This window comes from Thermobia domestica, chromosome 1 (genome assembly GCF_964235325.1).
Source record: "Thermobia domestica chromosome 1, izTheDome1.hap1.1, whole genome shotgun sequence".
In the NCBI taxonomy this organism is placed as follows: domain Eukaryota; kingdom Metazoa; phylum Arthropoda; class Insecta; order Zygentoma; family Lepismatidae; genus Thermobia; species Thermobia domestica.
The window spans coordinates 224,224,947-224,245,318 of NC_137454.1; the positions used below are offsets into that span (position 1 = coordinate 224,224,947).

A 20,372-nucleotide genomic window follows, 5' to 3' on the forward strand; every position below is an offset into this window, starting at 1 on the left:
GTATCCTCTTACATTCTCATTCTGCCAATTCTACTACCATTCATCACTCATTTTCCTTAACTATCGTCTTCTTTAGCCTATAAGACATAATCTTGGGTCGTTAAGCTTAAACATTTCATTTCAATACATTTCTTTACACTCCATTGTGAATATTCGAGAAATCTACGTTTAGTAATACACAAGTAACAAAATAAATGTTGGTCAACGGTTGATTTTTTTTTTTTAAGTTTTCTCTTCACAGATTTTAACGGTTCTACAATGTTGATGATATTGACTCTGCCACAGTAGTAATTAAGCAACCATTTTTCACTTGAAAAGCAACCAAACTGTTCAACTTAGCTACCAAAACTAAACGTTAGTCATATGATGAATACTGGTTGAATTCAAAGAAGATACCAACCATACGAGTAAATTATAGCCGAATCAAAAGTGAATTTCGTTTGTTTAAATTAACGGTTTTTACTACCATAAAGTGCTTGTCCCTCTAACTTTTTCAACGCACGAAAAATAAATCAGCATGAAATCAATTTTATATTGCTTCATTTCTTCTGTTTTAAAAGTAACCTATTTTTCTTTTCTCTCCCTGTAAAATGATTCACCAAAGCAGAACAAACTGGACCACCTCACTGACTGCATATTCCGCCTTTTTTGTCCTTTATTTGATTTCTCTCTTTTTTTTTAAAGAAAAAAATATCAATCACAAAGAATAACATGTATCGTAAGCGATCGATGAAACTCATTCAATCTTGACCAAAATTGGCATAATGAAATATTATGGTGCATACGCCTTTGTTTTCATTAACGAGTCATCCAAATTAATGTTTGGACTTATAGTTACTCTTTTGTAGAAAAAATAATATATATATATCAAATTAATCTGTTAAATGTTAATTTAATGGCAGTGATTACCAACCAGTGTTTCGCGGAATTTTAGAACTTAAATATTAATATCATGTTCAGGGGCAGATTGGCGCAGAATGCTACTCCGCAAATGTTCCTAGTGTCGAAAATAATAAAAGTAACTTCTTACGCAATTAAATCTGGTGAAGATTCATCTGCGTACAAAATTTGTTCACTCTTGGTGACTCCTTCTATTAGAAAATCTGACGTCAGACACACACACACACACACACACACACACACACACACACACACACACACACACACACACACACACACACACACACACACACACCACACACACACACACACACACGTTCTTTTATACAGGGTGTTTCAAAACAACACCGACAACGTGCTTGAGGAGTATTTTAAATTATATGCCTCTAAGCCAAACTTCTATAAAAATTGTTGCGTGAGTACCGCAGGATTCTAAAACATGGATATTTGGATAGGGCACATGCTAATTCCTAAGTGAAGTCTTGATTCAACTATGGTAGATCGCATTGTATTGGAGCTGTGAAGCTTTAAAGTTCATCTTTTCATGTTTTCGACAGCCTATAACTCCGAAATGAAACATTTGTGCACCAAGGTTGGTCTATACTTTTTGTCTTATCTTAATGCCAGGAATCACCTCCCAAACGTTGTCGGTGTTGAAACACCCTGTATATTACAGTGGTTTAGATTGGCTTCTATCTGAATAAATAAAAATTAAAATTAAGTGAAATAAAGTTAACACATTTTCGTCTTCATGTTTATCCACATCAAAAGGTTCCATAAACGATTGGTTTGTCGAAAATTGCGGGGTTTTGCGCTGCAGTTGCAGGACAGACTCACTGCTAGTACGTACACTTGCCATAGAAGATCGGGCTCCGATGAGGCAAGAATTTTAAATTCCTCATCAGAAACGTATTTTTATTAAATCTTACTTTAGATACGGCTATCTATCTATCTGTAATGGAACACTGATAATGAATATTTCATGTCCAGATCCTTTCTGTTTCAATGTGAGCAATTCACTAGAAGAAATACCTGATTGTCCCCTCGATACCCTAGCTAATTATTGTAAAGTGGGAAGAGAAAAAAATTCGATGTGAACTACTCCAATTTGCTCGACATTACAGAGACTATAATCAAGCAATATATAAAAAGCAGGATATTATACACAATGAAGCTAACAGCGAGCAATATCATCACAGAAATAAAAATAGAGAAAAGGAAGAAGAGGATGACAATGAGACTAAAGAAGATGAATGGAAATGCAAAGCTGGAAAACAGCATAAAGTTTGTCTAACTTGTGCATCCCAGCTATTTCACGAAATAAATCTACATGGTCCATTGTATCACATACTCTTTCGTGTACTCAGATATCCTATGAACGAATTTTTCTATTATGAAAATAATCAAAAGCGTTTGCGTTCTCCGCTTTACCAAAATTTATTGGAAAATTTTCTTCTCCCATACTTAGAAAGATCATATAGTTTGATTTCGACAAAGCGATTGACAATCTTGTATTTATCCCCAAAGAATTAAGTTGATACTTTTAAGCTATGAGAAAGTTATATATTTGAAACAAGCACAAAAGTAATGTTAACGAAATACTTACTCCATTAGTAGTCACATGAAAATACTATTAGGTTAGAGTTTTCGTTGGCATATATACATGTAATGTAAAAGTAAATTTTTGTGTATTTGAAAAGAGATCTGTTATGGGGAAAGAAACTTAAAGCATCAACGAGTCAATCCATTCTAAGTGATCAAGCATGTGTCGCTCGACCATCAAAAAACCTTTTTTTTTTTTTTTCATGTTTATCCTATATAAGAGAACTTCAAAACCACAATTAATCTCTTTTCACAATATCCCGTGGCGACGCAGCGGCTGCCGCCATTTTGCGTTTTTTCGCTTTTAGGCGTTTACGTTGTTTGGAATATCTCAACATGAACACCTACTCGCTGTAAACACTGACTGCAGAATGAAGATCAATCGAAAGGCCAACAGCCTCCTACATGAGTTACAAGAATAAATAGGATTGAATATCGTTGATATAGCAAACAGCAAGAACAATGAATACTTACGGACTTTTTGTCAAGTGTGTATTTTGACTTTCCTGGCCTTTTGCTTATAGTGGCATTCTTCATCAATGCTGCTGTGGTTGTGATAAGACACTGTTACAACTAGAGGAGAGACACGAGCTTGACTAATCATTTATCCTACTTTGTTTTACTTCAGAACAACGAATTTCCGGTTGAATTTGTGAACAAAACACATCCTAGAGTATGACGTCTTTACTTAATACTTTGGCCCCCTTTTGTTCAAAAACACAAAACGCGCTTTGTTGTGTGTTATGGTATACTAAAGGACTAACTATTCCCAAAATTTCAGATTTTTTTATGAAGGCCCATTGGAGATATTGGACAGTGAAACCTGTCGAATTGGCATAATTCCCCAACTTTACGATTTTTTTCAGGCCTTTGGGAGCAGCTACAGGTCTGTAAATTTTTGTGTATTAACTTATGACCCCGGACTACATGCACACACAAATTCAGACCTCTACGTCACTTGTTTCCTCTTTGCAAACATGTCTTCGATGTCCAAAAATGTTGCTACTGTAGGCTCTGATTTCACCCCCTTCAAGTGGCTTTAGGCAAAATGTTAAGAGATCAAAGTTTTAGCTCTGCACGAGTTTGAGACATCCAGCAATTTCCAATTTTGTAGGACAAATACATACTGAGATATTCAAAACAACATAAACGCCTAAAATCGAAAAAACGCAAAATGAGGCAGCCGTTGCGTCGCCATGGGATGTTGTAAAAAAAAATAATTAATTATGGTTTTGAATACCCTGATATTGGATAAACATTCATGAAAAAATTAGATTTATTTTTAAAAGATCGAGCGCCAATTTTTCTTTTTTCTCGATCACTTAGTATGGATTGACCCCAATGTGTTTTAATTAATTATTCTTGTTTCAAAGTTAGACTTAAATTAGGTTTTACTTACTATTACTAAAATGTGTTCGAATGAACTTTGACCTTTTAAAATGTGAGAATGTTTTGTTTAAGAGAAGGATGTTCAAATTCATTATATAAATGGATAAACGTACCAACTCCAGCATTGTGTTTACAATTAAAAATTGTAATGCCAGTTATATGTCGTATGGTTAGAATGAAAATGATTCTTTTTTTAACTTTTCGAAATCTTTTGTAATTATTCTTTTGCTTTTATATTAATAATATAGGATATTATGTACAGGTTCAAAGTTAAACTTATATTTGATAAATCATATTAACAATATCATATATCAAATACTTTTCTTTGCTATTAATACAGTGGGTTATGATTTTAATCTGGCAGAATCGGTCCTATGGTTGTCAGTCTGTCCCTGATTATATTATCCAAAAAACTTGTAAAGTTTATATGGCATACAGCACTTTATGTTTTTCATGAAGCACTTAGTAGTGAGTTAAAATTTTGCGACAGTCAATGCTCAGTTCTGCTTTCGGATATTTAGGCACTATATAGAACTTTATAGTTTTATACAATTGTAATTTACATTTCCATTGATTAAAAAAATCTCTAATAAGTGAGTCGCAATGTCATAAGAGTTTTGTAAAGCATGTCGTCACTTAAAAAACGGTTGAGAACCACTGATATGAGGCATAAGAAAATAGATGATAAGGTTAAATAGCTATCTTGAAAATGTGCTTAGTTATAATAAAGATTTCCTGTAAAACATCAGTAAAGGTTTTTTTTTTTTTTTTTTCGTAAGAGGAAACTTTACTAGTTTCCCTATCTCATAATCGCATAACAAGAATGAAGGGTTTAACTTTGTTAAGATTGAGAAGTATTCGTTTACCAATTGCAATAGCTTAATAAAGGCACGTAAATTAACGTTTTTGTAACAATAATACCATACACTTTTGCAATACATATTTTAAGGGAGTTTGGTTTATCGTCCGTGTGTTAGTCCGGGAGACTCAAAACCTCAAAAAGTACTTATGGATCACCATTAATTTTAGCCAAGATGTAGATGGTCAAAAATTAATCGAGTTCGTTGATTGAGGTGACCTTACCAGTAGACCTCAAGAGGTGGGCAATTAAAATTCGGTTCGTCATGTATTCCTATAGGGGAGTAATTATTGATATCGTTCTTTCTTCATAGACTACCCGCAGTGCTGTTGAGATTGGCGGGCTAGTATATTGCTCAGGATGGAAAATACTAATCTGTCCGTGGAATAATACGGTAAAATGAAACTAAATGATTTTCTACTCAACAAATCTAGAGAGTTCAAGAGGCTTAATCACTGCGAAATTAAAATACAGCTAATTGTACAGTAATTATGTGATATCTTCAAATAGATAAAAGATTGCTAATAAAGCTCCAACTGACCAATAGTATACTCCTTTGGTCAGTTGGAGTTTTATAGCTATCTTGAATTTTCCAAAGCTGCAATGAATAATTTACTAGATAAAAGATAATCCAAATGTGGAACAAGAGTGCCCTAGACAATATTATTTTGCATGAGGTATCGTTATCACGACTCACCTAGTAGCTTTCCATTTGTAGCCATTTATAAACGCGAAAATAAATGCCGATTTTCTAAATGGCTGGAAATCGAAAGCAGATAAATGAGTCGTGATAACAGTATCACATATAAAATAATATTGTCTAGCGAGCTCTTGTTCCACTTTTCGATTATCTTTCATCTATTTGAAGATATCACATAATTACTGTAAAATTAGCCGTATTTTAATTTGGCCGTGATGGGACCTCTTAATTATTATTTTCAAATATTCGTTTATCTTAAAGTATTCTTCATATACGTAATTTGAGGTAAAATGCTATATCTAAGCGTAGACTATGAGACTGCTGCTTGTTTGTATAACATACTTTCTTAAATTCCAGGTATTTGGTGTGTCAAAGTTTTGACCTTCCCAATCCCTGCAGTCAATTATGGTGTGCGCATTCCAATGATACTCAGGTGTGCATGACGAAGAAAGGGCCAGCTCTCGAAGGAACAGAGTGTGGTATTAACAAGGTAAGTTAAGTACATGAAAGTAAATAGATTTATTTTCCACAGTACCATACATTTGCATCTGCTTAATGATAAAATGAAGATTCTTTCATTAAGTATAAAGTAATATAATAATTAGCTTATTGGGATAAAGCTAGTGATGGAAGTGGACAACTTCTCAGCATAAATTTTTCTTTGATCCTTGTTTCCCAAATAATACTTTTATATCAAGAAGAAGAATATTAACAATCTTTCTCGCACTTGAAGGTTATGTTATGAAAGGCTCCCAGTCGCTTCGGAGTAGATGGGACAGTTCCGAATTTACATCATCTTTCCTACATCCCGAATCCCAAAGGGATTATTCGGTACTCCGACTCAGTCGCTCACTCTTGATAAGTGTTGATCATTATTGAATTAATTTTATTATTTCTGCAAGCTGTAAGTATATCTGTGAATACGTGTATAGTGTAAATTTTCACAGAGTGTTCCGGTTTTTTGGTCTAGAAACACAGGGACCGTATGTGTATATATACCGTACCAAAATATGTAAAATGTATATAAGATGCAAGCATTGTAGAGACTTATGAGGAAATTACATAGTAAACATACACTGATAACAAGTGAGTTTCGTTTCACAGTGTGAAACCACGCTAAGCTTCCAAATTATACGAATTCAATGCTCAAACTTGAAGTAGTACATCTACTGGCCGCATTAGAGTAATAAGATCAGATAGAACCTGGTTCTCAGATGCTGAATGCATATCAAAAAGCCATTAGGCCTACTTGCTATCCCTTACTGTTTTTGTTCTTTGGCAATAAATGTTGAAATCAGAAATCATTAATTTGAACTACTACTGTTTTTAATAGAGGGTTAAGGGAGAGAAACAGAACATATTCTTAAGACGCTGATTCGATTCCAAAAAGCACTTCTCGATATCTCGTACAGTTTTCACCCTACGAAAATGAGATCTAAAACCAGAAATACTAGTAAATTTCAAACACTTCGGTCGGTTCCTGAAAACCATTTGTCGCTATCTATTACCATTTTTTAGTTCTATGGTGATAAATATTGAAATAGAAAATGGTTAATTTGAACCTCTTTCGGTTAGTATATAGAGGTAACGGAAAAGATGGAACCTATTCTTGGGAACCCGAATTGATTCCAAAAAACCACAACTCGATATCTCTTACCACTTTGGTCTTATGGAAGCCACTACTAAAAACAGAAGCACTAGTAAATTTCAACTACTTTAGGCTTTGATAAAGTCCTGAAAGTTGTAATGATATATTCTTCTGAGAGACTGAATCTATTGCAGAAAACATTTGTCGTAGTCTATTACCATTTCAATTCTACAGCGGTAAATTTTGAAATCAGAGATGATTAATTAGAACCCTTTCCGTTTGAATAGAGGGTTAAGGGAAAAGATGGTACATATTCTCGGCAATCTAAATCAATTACAAATTAGCCCATCTCGATATCTCTTGCCATTTTTGCTCTATGAAAATCAGCATTGAAACCGGAAGTAGTAATACATTTCAACCATTTCCGGTTTTGGTAGAATGTTGTAACGACATGTTTTCTTGAGATTCTGAATCGAATACAGAAAAAAGCTTGTCGCTCTCTGTTACCATTTTTGTTCTATGGCGATAAATGTTGGAACAGGAAATGGTTAATTTGAATCACTTTTGGTTTCAATAAAGGTTTAATAGAGGAGATGAAGGCTATCCTTGGAATGCTGAATCGATTAGGAAAAATACATTTCGATATTCTTTACCATTTTTTCTCTATGGAAATTGGTATTAATACGAGAAGTAATAGTAAATTTGAACCACTTCTGGTTTTGGTACGGTGTTGCGGATCGTCAAGATCTGTTCCCTTGAGGTGCTGAATCGTTTGCTAAAAACCATTTCTCCCTATTTGCTACTGTCCTGTTCTATGGCGATAAACGTTGAAACTGAAAATGACAAATTTAAACCACTTTCGGTTGGAATATTGAGATAAGAGAGGAGAAATAACATATTTTTGACACACTAAAACAATTGCAAATAACCACATCTCGATATCTCTTACCGTTATGGAAGGATACTTGTTAGTAGACGGACATGCCGTTCTATAAGACTTCCGACACTTATGCATAGCATAATTTGGAAGTCTAGAAAGTGCGTTAAAATATTCAGTAAGTTAAAGGAAAAATATTCATTATTTCGCTACATTATATTGTATATATTCTCATAGACACAAGACGCATCTAAATACAATATAAATTAGCGAGCTTTTGTTTCAGCCAGAAAGATATTTCCTGATCATCGTAATTTCGAACCTGAGAGTAATTTTCTCAAATATGGGTTTCTAAAGGAAAAGGTACTAGAGGAATATTTCTTTAAACTGTACTTATTCGCAATTTCTTTGTCATACTGGTTAATTGTGTGAGAGGGTATTATGATTAAAGCTTTCGCTTCAGTGTCTTAATACGTGTTCAGTGCTGTCCTTAATTGGTGATTTAAGATCAATTTGTACAGCACAAATTATAACTTAATGTTTCTGTGTATGATTTCTGCGCTCTTGCTTACTCCAACATATTACATGCATTGCCGCAAGTTACAAAATTACAAATTTCCTCAAGAGATGTATTAATAATATTATTATGTATCATTTTGTTTTAATACTTTGTTCTCCGTTTAATTTTCAGACTTGTGTGAATGGCTTTTGTGAGGAAGTAGACAGAAGGAGTTACGGTTTCGGATTTAATCCAGTGGCCTACAATCCACAGGATGGCAATTGGAGCGAATGGAGTGCTTGGGGACCATGCTCAAGGTCTTGTGGTATTGGTGTCAGTTTCAGAACAAGGAAGTGCGATAATCCTAGGTAAGAAAAGCAGAGTAATTTTCTTAGCCCAAATCTATATTTTTATACTATCGGTAAATACAATTGGTCTAAAAGTTGCTAATCGTAGCCAAAAAGAGATTGGAAATATAACACATTTATATACAAAAAATGTTTAGCATTAATCTCCTTCTTCTACACTTTTTCCGAGTTAGCTGGAGTCGGCTTTTCGGATTCTCTCATCCACCTGCTTCTATTTTGTGTGTTATCCTCTGTGACACCACAATGTACCCCCAATTCTTCTCTGACCGGACTCGCGCTTGTTTCCCGATTAGTCCTATAGCATCCACTTGGTGAGCTATGTATTCCGAAGGTCATCTTCTTACATGCCCAAACTATCTCAGTCCACTGTCTTGTAGCTTTTCTAATACTGATCCCACCTTTACTGTTCCCCGGATAACTTCATTCTTAATTCTGTCCTTCCGCATCACTCCACACATCCACCACAGAATCTTCATCTCCGCAGCTTCTGTTCATCTCTCCTCTTCGTCGTCCAACTTCCACATATTATGGCATGTCTCACTACTGTTTTAAAACTGACCCTACGGTCAGACAATATTCCTGCCGCTTCTCTCCATTTTGTCCGACCGCTACTAATATTGCTTTTTACATCTTGTTCCATTCCTACATTTTTCTGCAGTATTAATAATAAATACTTGAATTCCCTCGTCATTACCACATCTTCTTCATCAAGTCGTTCCGTATTGTTGATTATTTTTTTCCTGAAAGGATAATGTAAATATTACTAGCTCTAAACCTTTTGTTCTCCAATGCTACTCTTCACGTATCTAATTTCTCTTGTAATGTTGCCTTGGTCTCACACATCAGCACGATGTCATCCGCAGCATATTCCAATCTGCTATCTCTTCGATATCATTTGTAAGCTCGTCCATCACAACTACAGAAAGATATGGGCTAAGAGTGAATCCCTGATAAAATTTCACTTTAGCTGCGAACTTTTCTGTTATTCCATAGGTGCCTTTCACTCCTGTCTTACATCCATCATACATAACTTGAAATATGCATATGTATGTGCTCAGAATACACTTCTTCTTCAGTGCCCAATAAGATTTCGTAGCACTCTATCATGCGCTTTCTCTAGATCGATTAAAACCATACGCAGGTATTCTCTGTACTTTTCAATTAGCATCCTAAGTGCAAATATTGCATTCATTATCGACCGCCCTGGCAAAAAACAAATTAATAGAAGCATGTGTTGCGAATCAGTTTTATCTGGAGCAATTTAGCTCTTTGTTCTTTCAGTGTGCGTAGTTATTGTATCCCATTACTCTGTAGATCGTCCAACACATTCACAACAAAGCACAAAACAACACATGAGAGACACTTTATGTCTAGGTCTGCGGATGCGCCGATCGAAACAAAGAAATGAGGGTAGGCGTTAGACACTGCTCCAAATTCCGTGTGGTTGTGGCAAGTGACCCTGGAGAACATCCTCGCTCAGTGCGCAGCCGACCTATTAGAATGCATGTAAAGCTGATTTCCAGCTGCAGGGCCGGCGCTAGCAGTTTTGCCGCCCTGAACGGTACTTTCACATGCCACTCCTTTAATCCTCAAACCTTACTTTGACAGAAGACGTTCAAGTGTCACGAAAAAGTAAGATGTCCCATTTAAAAACATGTATGAAATGGAAAAGTAAACAAAAAATTGAACTTCTCTCGAATGCTTACGTAATATTTAAACAACTCCATACATGACACAATATTTAAAATATGCTATAAAATTTTAAAAATATGCTTTAGTCACGACAAAGAATTTTAATTGTTAAGCTTATTTTATATCAAAAAGTGTTTCCAATACAGTATGGAACATAAAGATAATATAGTGAATCAGATATTACGGCAAAATTAAGTGAATAGCCTAAGCCTTATAATGTACTAAAACACAATAGATACACAAATTTAACATATTTTAACTGAAACTTTTCTTGCTTTGATATGAGCAAATTTCTTTATCACATTCGCGTAGTTCAATGTTTCAGCCAATTCGCGTACTATTGATATCCTAGTTAGACCACTGAAGCGTGTTTGAGACGTGGAAGACTGTAGATAGTTTTATATAACTTCTTTCTCCACTTGTCATTGTTACCTGTAAGGTTGACAAAGTCCTAAGTGCAATAATTACTGACATTGGGAACAAAGTCATGTTTCTCAATTTATTTTAAAGCTTATTCTGGTGAACTTTTAGGCTTAATTATAGCGGATAACATGGGGTTAGTATCTTTCGATTCTTCGCGTGTTAAAATGCTGGCAAGTTTAGCACACTTTTCAGACAAAAGTTCAGGTGGCATATCTTTAAGATTACTTATATCGTAAAGAAAATCGAAATACTCGCTGTGATGTTTAAGTTGTTCAAACCTTTCTCTTAAAGCTAACATAATCACGTCTAAAACTTTGTAATAAGAATCGATATTGTATCTTGTTTGTGGATCTTCAATAGCTTCATCCTTTGCCTCGTACTCTCTGTCTCTTCTTCTTACGACTTCGAGCTTGCACTGTATTACTTATCCATGGATCGTCCATATCTAATACTGATGGCAACTCATCGCATCAACTAAGGAAGATTGAAACTTTGTATCATTTCTGCTGCTCTCAAAGTACTCAGATATATTTTAAAGAAACCCGACTGCATCCAACACATGAGAATCAATGCTTTGGAGACTTTTGCTTACTATGTTTATTTGGAGTAAAAAGTCATACTAGATTCACGCAACTGGCACTGGTACTATACACAAAACATCGTGGCCGACCATTCTATCCAGTCGTTCTTTCAGAAAAAATGTTCCGGGGGGTCACACTTAGTATTCCGACGAGGAACTGCTGGTACTATTCTATTTATTATTGTATTATTTTGGTCTTTTCCGGAGGAACTCTCAGAGCTCCGGGGGGCAGTCCCCCAAAAATCATGTCTGGAAGAAACACTGATTCTATCTGTTCAATTATTGTTACTTATTTGAAGTAAGGCATCATAAACCTCGCCTATTATATATTTAAGTGGAGTCATAGCATCAATTCGGCTCTCCCTCCTTGTGGTGCTTAATAGTTTTAAAATGACACTGCTAACTTGTTTTTTTCTGACGTATACTATAATTTTTTGCAACTCTCAACTAAGACAGTATTTTACTTTTAATTTGTTCACTAAGACTTTGAATAATTTCATTTTGGACATATTTTCCTAACTAATGGTGGTATTTAATTGTCCTCCCATGGTTCTTTTCATGTGTTCGGCCATGATGCTGTCAAACTTTGCAAACAGTTTTACCAGTTTCAGAAAATTACCATTATTACTTGTGTAAAATTTATCAGATGTTCCACGTAATGGTAGACATTATCCACCTGAAAACGGTATTATTGCAACTAGTCATTCTATTACGTTCTTCCAATGTTGTGCTTCGGTACTTAATATTTTCTGGTGTTCTGCACCAATTGTAAGACCACTCTTCATTCTTGTCGAAAGCTCAATCGAATTAGTCCCAGAAGCGACAGTCCTATTAGCGACAGGAACTGTTATCTGTCCTACGAGCGACCGATTCATTTACATTGAGATGGTGGAAGATGATTTGATTCCATCTCGTAAAATATGTTTGCCTCTGGCGTTATTAGCGCACGAAGAACCTTGGTATGAAATATGTTCGTGCCAGTGATACTGTTTGTCAAATATATTTTTCCTCTACTGTGAGTGCAAATAAAACTTATTTTAATTTTGAGTTAGATTTGACATAAAACATTTCAAATAACTTAACGAGACAACAGGGATATTTCCATGAACAGTATATTCCTAAAGGTAAAACAATCCAAAAGGTAAACAAACTCTTTAAACTACCGTCCCCCCTATTGTAAGCTACTAAAACGTAAACTAATTGCTTAATTTGCCTTCCTTCCTTGTTTTAACTTATACATAAGAGCTTGTCGTATAGCAATCTGAAATAAGCCCTTATAACTAGACGAACTGTTAAGTCCTGCGAGAGATTTGTAACTTGTGTAATAATTTCTTCGAATATACCGTGTTTTTAGATTTCTTTGATATCCTCAAATGGTGAACACCTTTTGTCCATGGGCACCCGATGGGAAGGCAGGTGTCGCCCCCCTGGCTCACAAAAATGTATACGTAATATAGCAAACCACGTATATTAAATACCGGGTATACCAGACGTGATACAGCAACCATGAAGATGCCCCTCCCTAGAAAATTTTCTTCGGGCTCCCCTACCTCTTTCTGATTTCTTTCTTATGCCATAAACATATTCAATCTAAACTTATGCTCCGTATCATTTTAACATGAAAATTGTAATTATATTAGAATCATAGACAAAGGCGGAGCTACTCTAAATATTTATTTAGTTTTCCCCTTGATAGAGTCAATGTATTCATATAAATCAATTCAAAAATATAATATTAGGAAAAACGTATAAAAGATTCTCACGTATTAAATTCAGGTAGAGCGAAATTTTTCATAGTATATTTTGTTAGGTTCTAAATCACATTAGCATGAAACAAGTTAAAGAAGAGAGAACCTTATCTTCTTCCATTATCTCAGTATGAACGAATCGGTGACTCATAGGACAGTTAACAGAGCGAATCGGTCGCTTATAGGACAGTTAACAGTTCCTCTCGCTAATAGGACTGTCGCAAGTGGGAAGACACCGCTCAATCCACCTTCTTTGCGACTCAAGGTGAATAGGAGTCCTAATGTGGACTCCTACTTCGTACTTAAAAGGTTGAAGGACACAAATTTAAAAGAATGGTGGTCTCCTATTTACAAAACTAAAATGCTTCCATTGAGATATAAAACATTTCTGGTCAATTTTGGTTTCACGAAAGCATAGTTTTTGTTCCTATATATAAAGAGAATAAATTGATTATATTCTCTCTAAGGGCTAGGAAAGAAATGATGTTTACTGTCTTATGCACTCTAACCGTCAATCTTGTGGTTATCTCTATAGAAGAGTGAAAACAAAAAAACACGCGAAACTATATAAACAGCTCCTTGAATTTAGGAGGATAAATAACAATATCTCTTAGAATATCATCAAAAGATAGTTGACTTTCGATCTCGGTATCAAGTAGTAAAATCCTCATGTCAGTCCCTCCTTTTACACCTACAAAGAGCAGAGATAAACATTTTCTTTCTGAAGGCCTGTTGAAATAAACAAACATGAAAACAGCATAAAAGTTTTTAAAGTGGTCAATTCCATTAAAGCCAAAAATGTCCCAACAGACTGCATGAAAAATAGATATATTCGTGTCAACCGCAATCTTAAAATGATGTAAACTCATGTAAAATTATAAACTGTATAAAGATCAACGTCGTGATCATTAAGTATATTGTTAGTTGGACATAAAACTTATATATATCCGTAATATGGAAAAAGAGAAATGAATATTTACGGGTAAAGCCATTCCTGCTTCGCACCACACCATTTATGATTGTCATTCCATTTCAGCAGCTAATTTGATTAAAAGATAATATGTCAAGATAATCGCTGCGAGGAAATTCGTCAAAAACGTTTGGATCTATTTTCCTAGTTAATTTCATATTTTCTCATCTACTCTTTCGTCTCATTTCCTATTACTTCTTTCAAAACTTTCTTCTTCTGTTTCTTCCTTTGATCCTTTTTTATGTTCTTATTCGCCTTATATACTACAGGTCTCTAACATGAAAATTACTTCTTTCTAAGACATAGTTGAGAGAAGAGGAAAAACTTCATATTCATTTTACGTACTTTCACATTATGTAAAATTAATTTGGCAACACTGATGAGAAAATACTGTATTAATGATTTGCATTGGACTAGTATACCGATATTGTGTAAGCCATAATTTTTTAAAGTTACATTTTCGTCCTAATAAACTAAACCCTTTGCTGCTAACATAATTCCGTTTATAAGAATATAAAATTTGTTGAGTTGGTTGGAGTTTCGAGTTCCTTTCAGCATTGCAGCCATGTGAGACGTGAACCCGCAGTTCAACTTGGAGTTCATGCGTTCAACAAATGAGTTCAATATGTTAATGCGTTCAAATTTCAAAATTCAGCCACCAGGAATCGAACCTGGAACCGCGAGCACGAAAGACACACGTGCTAACCGCTAGACTAGTTGTTGAATACATTCTTATGATATGTGGCGTGCTGAAGACATTTGTCTTTCTTTCTGAGCAAATGTGATATTGTGTTGTGAAGATTAATATCTTCATTAGATAATCGGAATTTTATTTGATTAAGGAAATTTCCTGGGTTAATTTTATTGCTCAATCATTTTTTGAGGAAGACTGCCACTTCCTTACTGATTCAACTGTACTAACAGAATAATTTGGTATTAGATACTGGATCTTATGATTTTCAAATTTCTTTCCATTACATATCTAAGCAATTTATATTGCATTGATACTTTCGTTTACTTTATTATGTGGTTGCGTATTCTAGTTGAATTGCTCAGAGATTTTAGTGCATTAGCCCTTGTACACATTGACAAGCCAAATGATTAACCCTAGTTTTTCTTATGTTTTATTGACAATATGGATAGTATGGATGTTGAAGGAGAATCAATCAATAAATCAATGAACTAGAATCAATGAAGAAGAATCAATAAACTATAACTACTTAAATCAAGAGACTATACCACTTACTCAGTTTACTTACTATACCACTTACTTAACTTTCCGTCGTTGGTTACTAGAGCCTGTCTATTTTAAGTGTGTCCTCGGAAAACATGTGAAACATACTTCCTCCTTACCCCGCCGTCTTCTTACAGAGGAAACCTTCCTTTTTCTTTTAGGAAAGAAATGAATGACCTCGGATGCATTGCAAATTTATCCCTTCTCTTTTGACGGAGGTGCCGTAAAACATACATCGACAGCAGCTCTAGGAAGGGCACACTTGAAACAAAAAGGGTTATGGATACGCACGAGACATCGAGACGAAACATATCTCTTCCAATAGAAAGAGACATATGTTTCGAGACGAGATATCTTCAACTCTTGTCTCGTGCGCATACCTACGTGAATGAGCGCCTCGCCATTCGTGTACGTAATTCCATTACAGTACTTTTAGAAATATACCTATAGAACTAATTATACAACTAAAGGCTCAGGAATCTCCTATAGAAAATAGAATTCCTTATTTTACATCTTATTTTATGCCTTGTAGGCTATAGAAAACAGATGATTATTGAAGGTGAATGATTATGAAAGAATTAGAGAATGAAAAACTGAGAGGAAAGTGGAGAACCCAGAGAAAGCCCATGGACACGATGTTATTCTTTACAAACTCACTAGGATCGAGTTAGGGATCCCTAGCACCAGAGATAGGTCAACACGCTATCACTGACTCATCGTGCTCTTAGGAAGTCTCTTACCGTCTTCGTGTTAAAACCCCTTTACGTGCTAATTAATTTGTATGTCTTTTCTTTAGGACTGAAACTATGAGAGATAAATCCGACAGTAGTAGAGGGAACTCAACTACTGTACGTGTACTACGAAATAGAGTATAAGATAATGCGCATAGAAAACACAGAACTCGTAAATATTTTTTTCATGTACATTTGTATATATGTTTGTCGGATCGGATGTCATTTTAGGATGCAGAAGAATCTCTCCTTCCCTCTGCACTCTGTTCCGAAAACTTCAGTGTCTTTATACCACGATGGCAATTCCAATAGGAAATTAAATAAATTTTGTAGTTTTACGTTCCACAGTTGTGTCCTTTAAGCTTAAGGAGACACGTGATTAGTGAAAGTCAATTACCTAGGTATAATGACAGAATTGAAGAATGTGGAAGGAAACGGAAGAACCCTAAAAAATATACGTACATGATGTTATCCACCATAAATGCACTTGGCTTGGCATCCAATCAGGACCCCTAGCACCAAAGGTGGGCCCTCTACCGTGGCCCTTAGAGAGCTTCTAATATACTAAGTGTTGAACCCCCTAATATTGTTAAATAATCTGTCTTGTCTTTCCATAGATAAAACCTATAATTGAAGGTGGTATCTCATCTATATGTACACTTACCGTGACAGAGTATGGGATTACGTGCAAAGAAAACAGTCAACTTTTGAATGTTTTTCCGTGTAAATTTGTACATGCGTAATCATATGACGGAGTGTCATTTTGGGATTTAGCAGAATCTCTCCTTCCCTCTTCGCTCTGTTGCGAGATTTTCAGTCTTTATTTAAGCCCCGATCCCAATTCTAATAGGAGTGCATATAAAGCATTCTACGTAGCAAGGACGAACTCACATAAAGCTTGTTTCCCGAAAAAAAAAAAAAAAAAAAAAGCTCTTACCACGTTCACTCTGTGATACATGAGTGTGAGATACTATCATATTCTATATTTATATCTTGTATCTTTCAGACTGAAAAATAAGAATGTAACGTTTCTAATATGATGGGAAACTGTGCACTGTTAAAGAAATAATTCACAATATTACAGCAAGTTGCATAAGACTAGATGGAGCGAGTGAAAAATGTTACTCGAAAATCCACAGAAAGTAACACGTTAACGCAACACGTTGCTTTCGACGAAACCTTATAGATTTATACAACATTATCTAATTAAAAGGAAAAAACACTGAACATTCTTCTGTCCCAGAGGCGGATCCAGGGGAGGCGATCGGGGCGATCCCCCCCCCCCCCCGAGAAAAGCAAACTTAAATAAAACCCATCCCAGAGGTTGGAGCTCTTAAAAGTAGCTCTAAGTAGCAGTATTACAACCCACCGACCCCTCCAGAAGTCCGTCCTGAATCCGCCCCTGTTCTGTCCTAATGTATGCTACATATGTAGAGAATATCTCACGTGGTAGTATCTTATACTCACGTATCTCAGAATAAACGTGGTAACGGCGTTTTACAGGAAACAATTTCTTGTTAAGTTAGCCCTTACTATAGGCAACCCCACTCATATTAATACCTGTTCTTTTTATTCTTGTTTGAAAATAAAGTTGTTGTTACGGAGCTTGCTTCTAAAGCAATGTTCTCTGGCTAACAAAGCACAAAAGCAAAACTAAAACAAAGATTTTTAAAAAAATGACGTTGCACTAGTTCTCTTGTTTAGTTCCATCGAACGGTTACGTTGATAGAAAGTTTCCTTGTAGTCACATAGCTGGAGGCATAATGAGGTGATCGATTTCTCAGTGGTAGTTAGCTCCAACTGAGGAAACGAGCAAATAAAAATGTTGGAAGAAACAGACCTTTTCGTTCTTCTAATTAAACCTTCTAACTTTAAAATGTTCCTTTTAGGGTCTAATAGAACGAAAGCGTACTTCTACGTAAGGATTATAAACTGACGTCACTATCTGAGATTCTTAGCCTCCTTCTCTTCGAACTGCTTGATTAAATCTTGGAATGGGCACAAAATGACCTTTTTCCTTCCATAAACGACCACTTTTTAGAGTCATCTTTCCTCGTAATGAAACAAAAAAAGCGTGGATACTTTTTCACATATTAGGTAATCTTACCCCATAAGTTTGCTTCTCTACTTAAATGAAACTTTTAAAGTTTTACATCTCGAGCTTCTGCGTTTTAACTTAAAACATACCAAAATGTTAATGAATTATGGTTATATAAGTTACTTTCTGGAAATCCACCCACTTGGTTTTCCATTAAAACAATTCAAGTAAAAACTTTGCAAATGGGAAAGCTATTTTGCTGAGTCAATATGACCTGATATCTGAAGAAATTTAATTAAAATCTCTTTTCACTACTGCGACTATATTTACGAGGGGGAATTTGTAAGTTCACCAAATTATGGATGTTTTAGTGGGATAATTTGAGATTTCCTATATAGTCCATGAGTCAGACCCATAAAATCTGGTCAACGGTACCATTCGGGAAGGGGGGGGGGGAAATCCCAAATCCCATTAAATGCACTGACTGAATCACAACAAATGAGTGAATGGAAACCAACAAGACTTTTGCATGCATCTTTTCCTAATGAGGAAGCAATCCGTTTCACATCAATGTACTTTTCTCTGTTTTTAGTTAAACACTTTATGAATACATTACCAATATGTTCACTGAAGGAAAGAGTGAAAACAAGAACAACGATGTCATCAGACACAATGATCACAGACTGATGATCAACACTTACATGTTTTGAATGCAGAAGCGTCTTTTTCCTGAGACGTTTGAAGATCTTCACAAGTCGTAGTTTGTTTACAAGTTGGTCTATGCATTCGTCTTTCAATGTTACAAACAACTGTTTATCATCAAGGTTCTGGAGATATGTTGAGAGATTTCCAGTTTTTTTTAACAAGGAACTCAATGAGTGCTGTTTTACTTGCGAAACAAGGAAGTAATCTTTTCCACTGTTTGATTTTTTTGATTGGACAGTATGTTTTTGTACAGGAAACTAGAGGTGGACTCTCGATTAATCCTCTCTGCATTCTTTATGGATTTATCGTCGTAAACATTGAATACAACGTCAATCCTGTCTCTGTCTTATCCAGCCAGCAAGGCTGTTGCAATTATGCTCTTTGATACCTCTTCAAAAGTGTTTCTGCTCCCCGTTAATCCTGTGAACAATGCACATTCCATCAATTATATAGGCTGACGGTTTCGGCATGTTTTCTGCAGCAGACACTTTATTCTCAAGATATCTGTGAAGAGTGGCCTTGTTTTTCTTCTTCGTGGTTCCATCACAATTAGCCAAAGCCCATGGAAGTGGTCCTAATGGATGTCTTAGAACTAATATCATGTCCAATTTTCTCTTTCCAGCTACTAAGATCATATGGCCAAATAGCTTGTTATCGGCTCTCGAAACAATTCCTTATTCGCAAGTCTCAGCTTCTTCTGCAACTATGACAGTGGATAATGACAAGTCTTCTGGACTATCAAAAGGATTTCTGTTGTCCGTTGTGTAAAGAAGTGACTGTACATTCTTTTCCTCCTTTTGTATCCTAGAAGGTTCGAGATCAGCATGTGCCAAAGTATCTCTTCTTATATCAGTCATCGTTCTTAGATCCCTAAGGCATGCACACATGTACTCTGCTGTTATGTTATACCTGGCCATTGCACTTGTACTCTGCTGTTATGTAATACCTGGCCATAGCACCTATACGAAGACTATATCCTTTTACTATACCGGCGATTTGAGTGTCTTTGTTAACTGTTTCCTCTATTGCCTAGTCAACTAGAATTCTTGCAAAAGGATTGCTTCCTCCAAACTGTACAGAGAATCCTCCTCTAGTGAAGAGATAATACAACTGCGGGTGTTCAATTTGCAGCCTAGTCATTTCAAGGTAGTAAACCGGTAGATATCTAGAGTATTTTTGCCTATCATGTGCGAAACACCATGAAATCATCTCTTTAATCATAGCAAGATGAAGAAACCAGTTTCCTTCTCTGGAAGCTCTAACTATGTCAACAACAATATCTGTCATATCGATATAGCTCATCCAAAATGAGGATAAATCTCCATTTTCGTTTCGATGGAATTCCTAGTAGTCCTTGAAGAGATTCAGAATACGAATACAAGATACATTCTCTTGTAACTTCTTGTGACACATATTGTCATGAAGTAATTCAATCTGTGTGACAGCGTTGTTAAGATCTTAGATGGCAT

At 35.5% G+C, this 20,372-nt stretch overlaps 1 protein-coding gene across 2 annotated transcripts in view; it reads left to right on the forward strand.

Annotated features, from left to right (window-relative positions):
* LOC145694306 (A disintegrin and metalloproteinase with thrombospondin motifs 1-like) overlaps nt 1-20,372 on the forward strand; it is a 176,678-nt gene that overhangs the window by 81,553 nt on the left and 74,753 nt on the right. For both annotated transcript variants that reach the window (XM_081770395.1, XM_081770400.1), the window contains exons 8-9: nt 5,808-5,940; nt 8,607-8,782. In XM_081770395.1, coding sequence (XP_081626521.1) covers nt 5,808-5,940; nt 8,607-8,782 — 309 coding nt within the window. The remainder of the gene's footprint in view (nt 1-5,807; nt 5,941-8,606; nt 8,783-20,372) is intronic.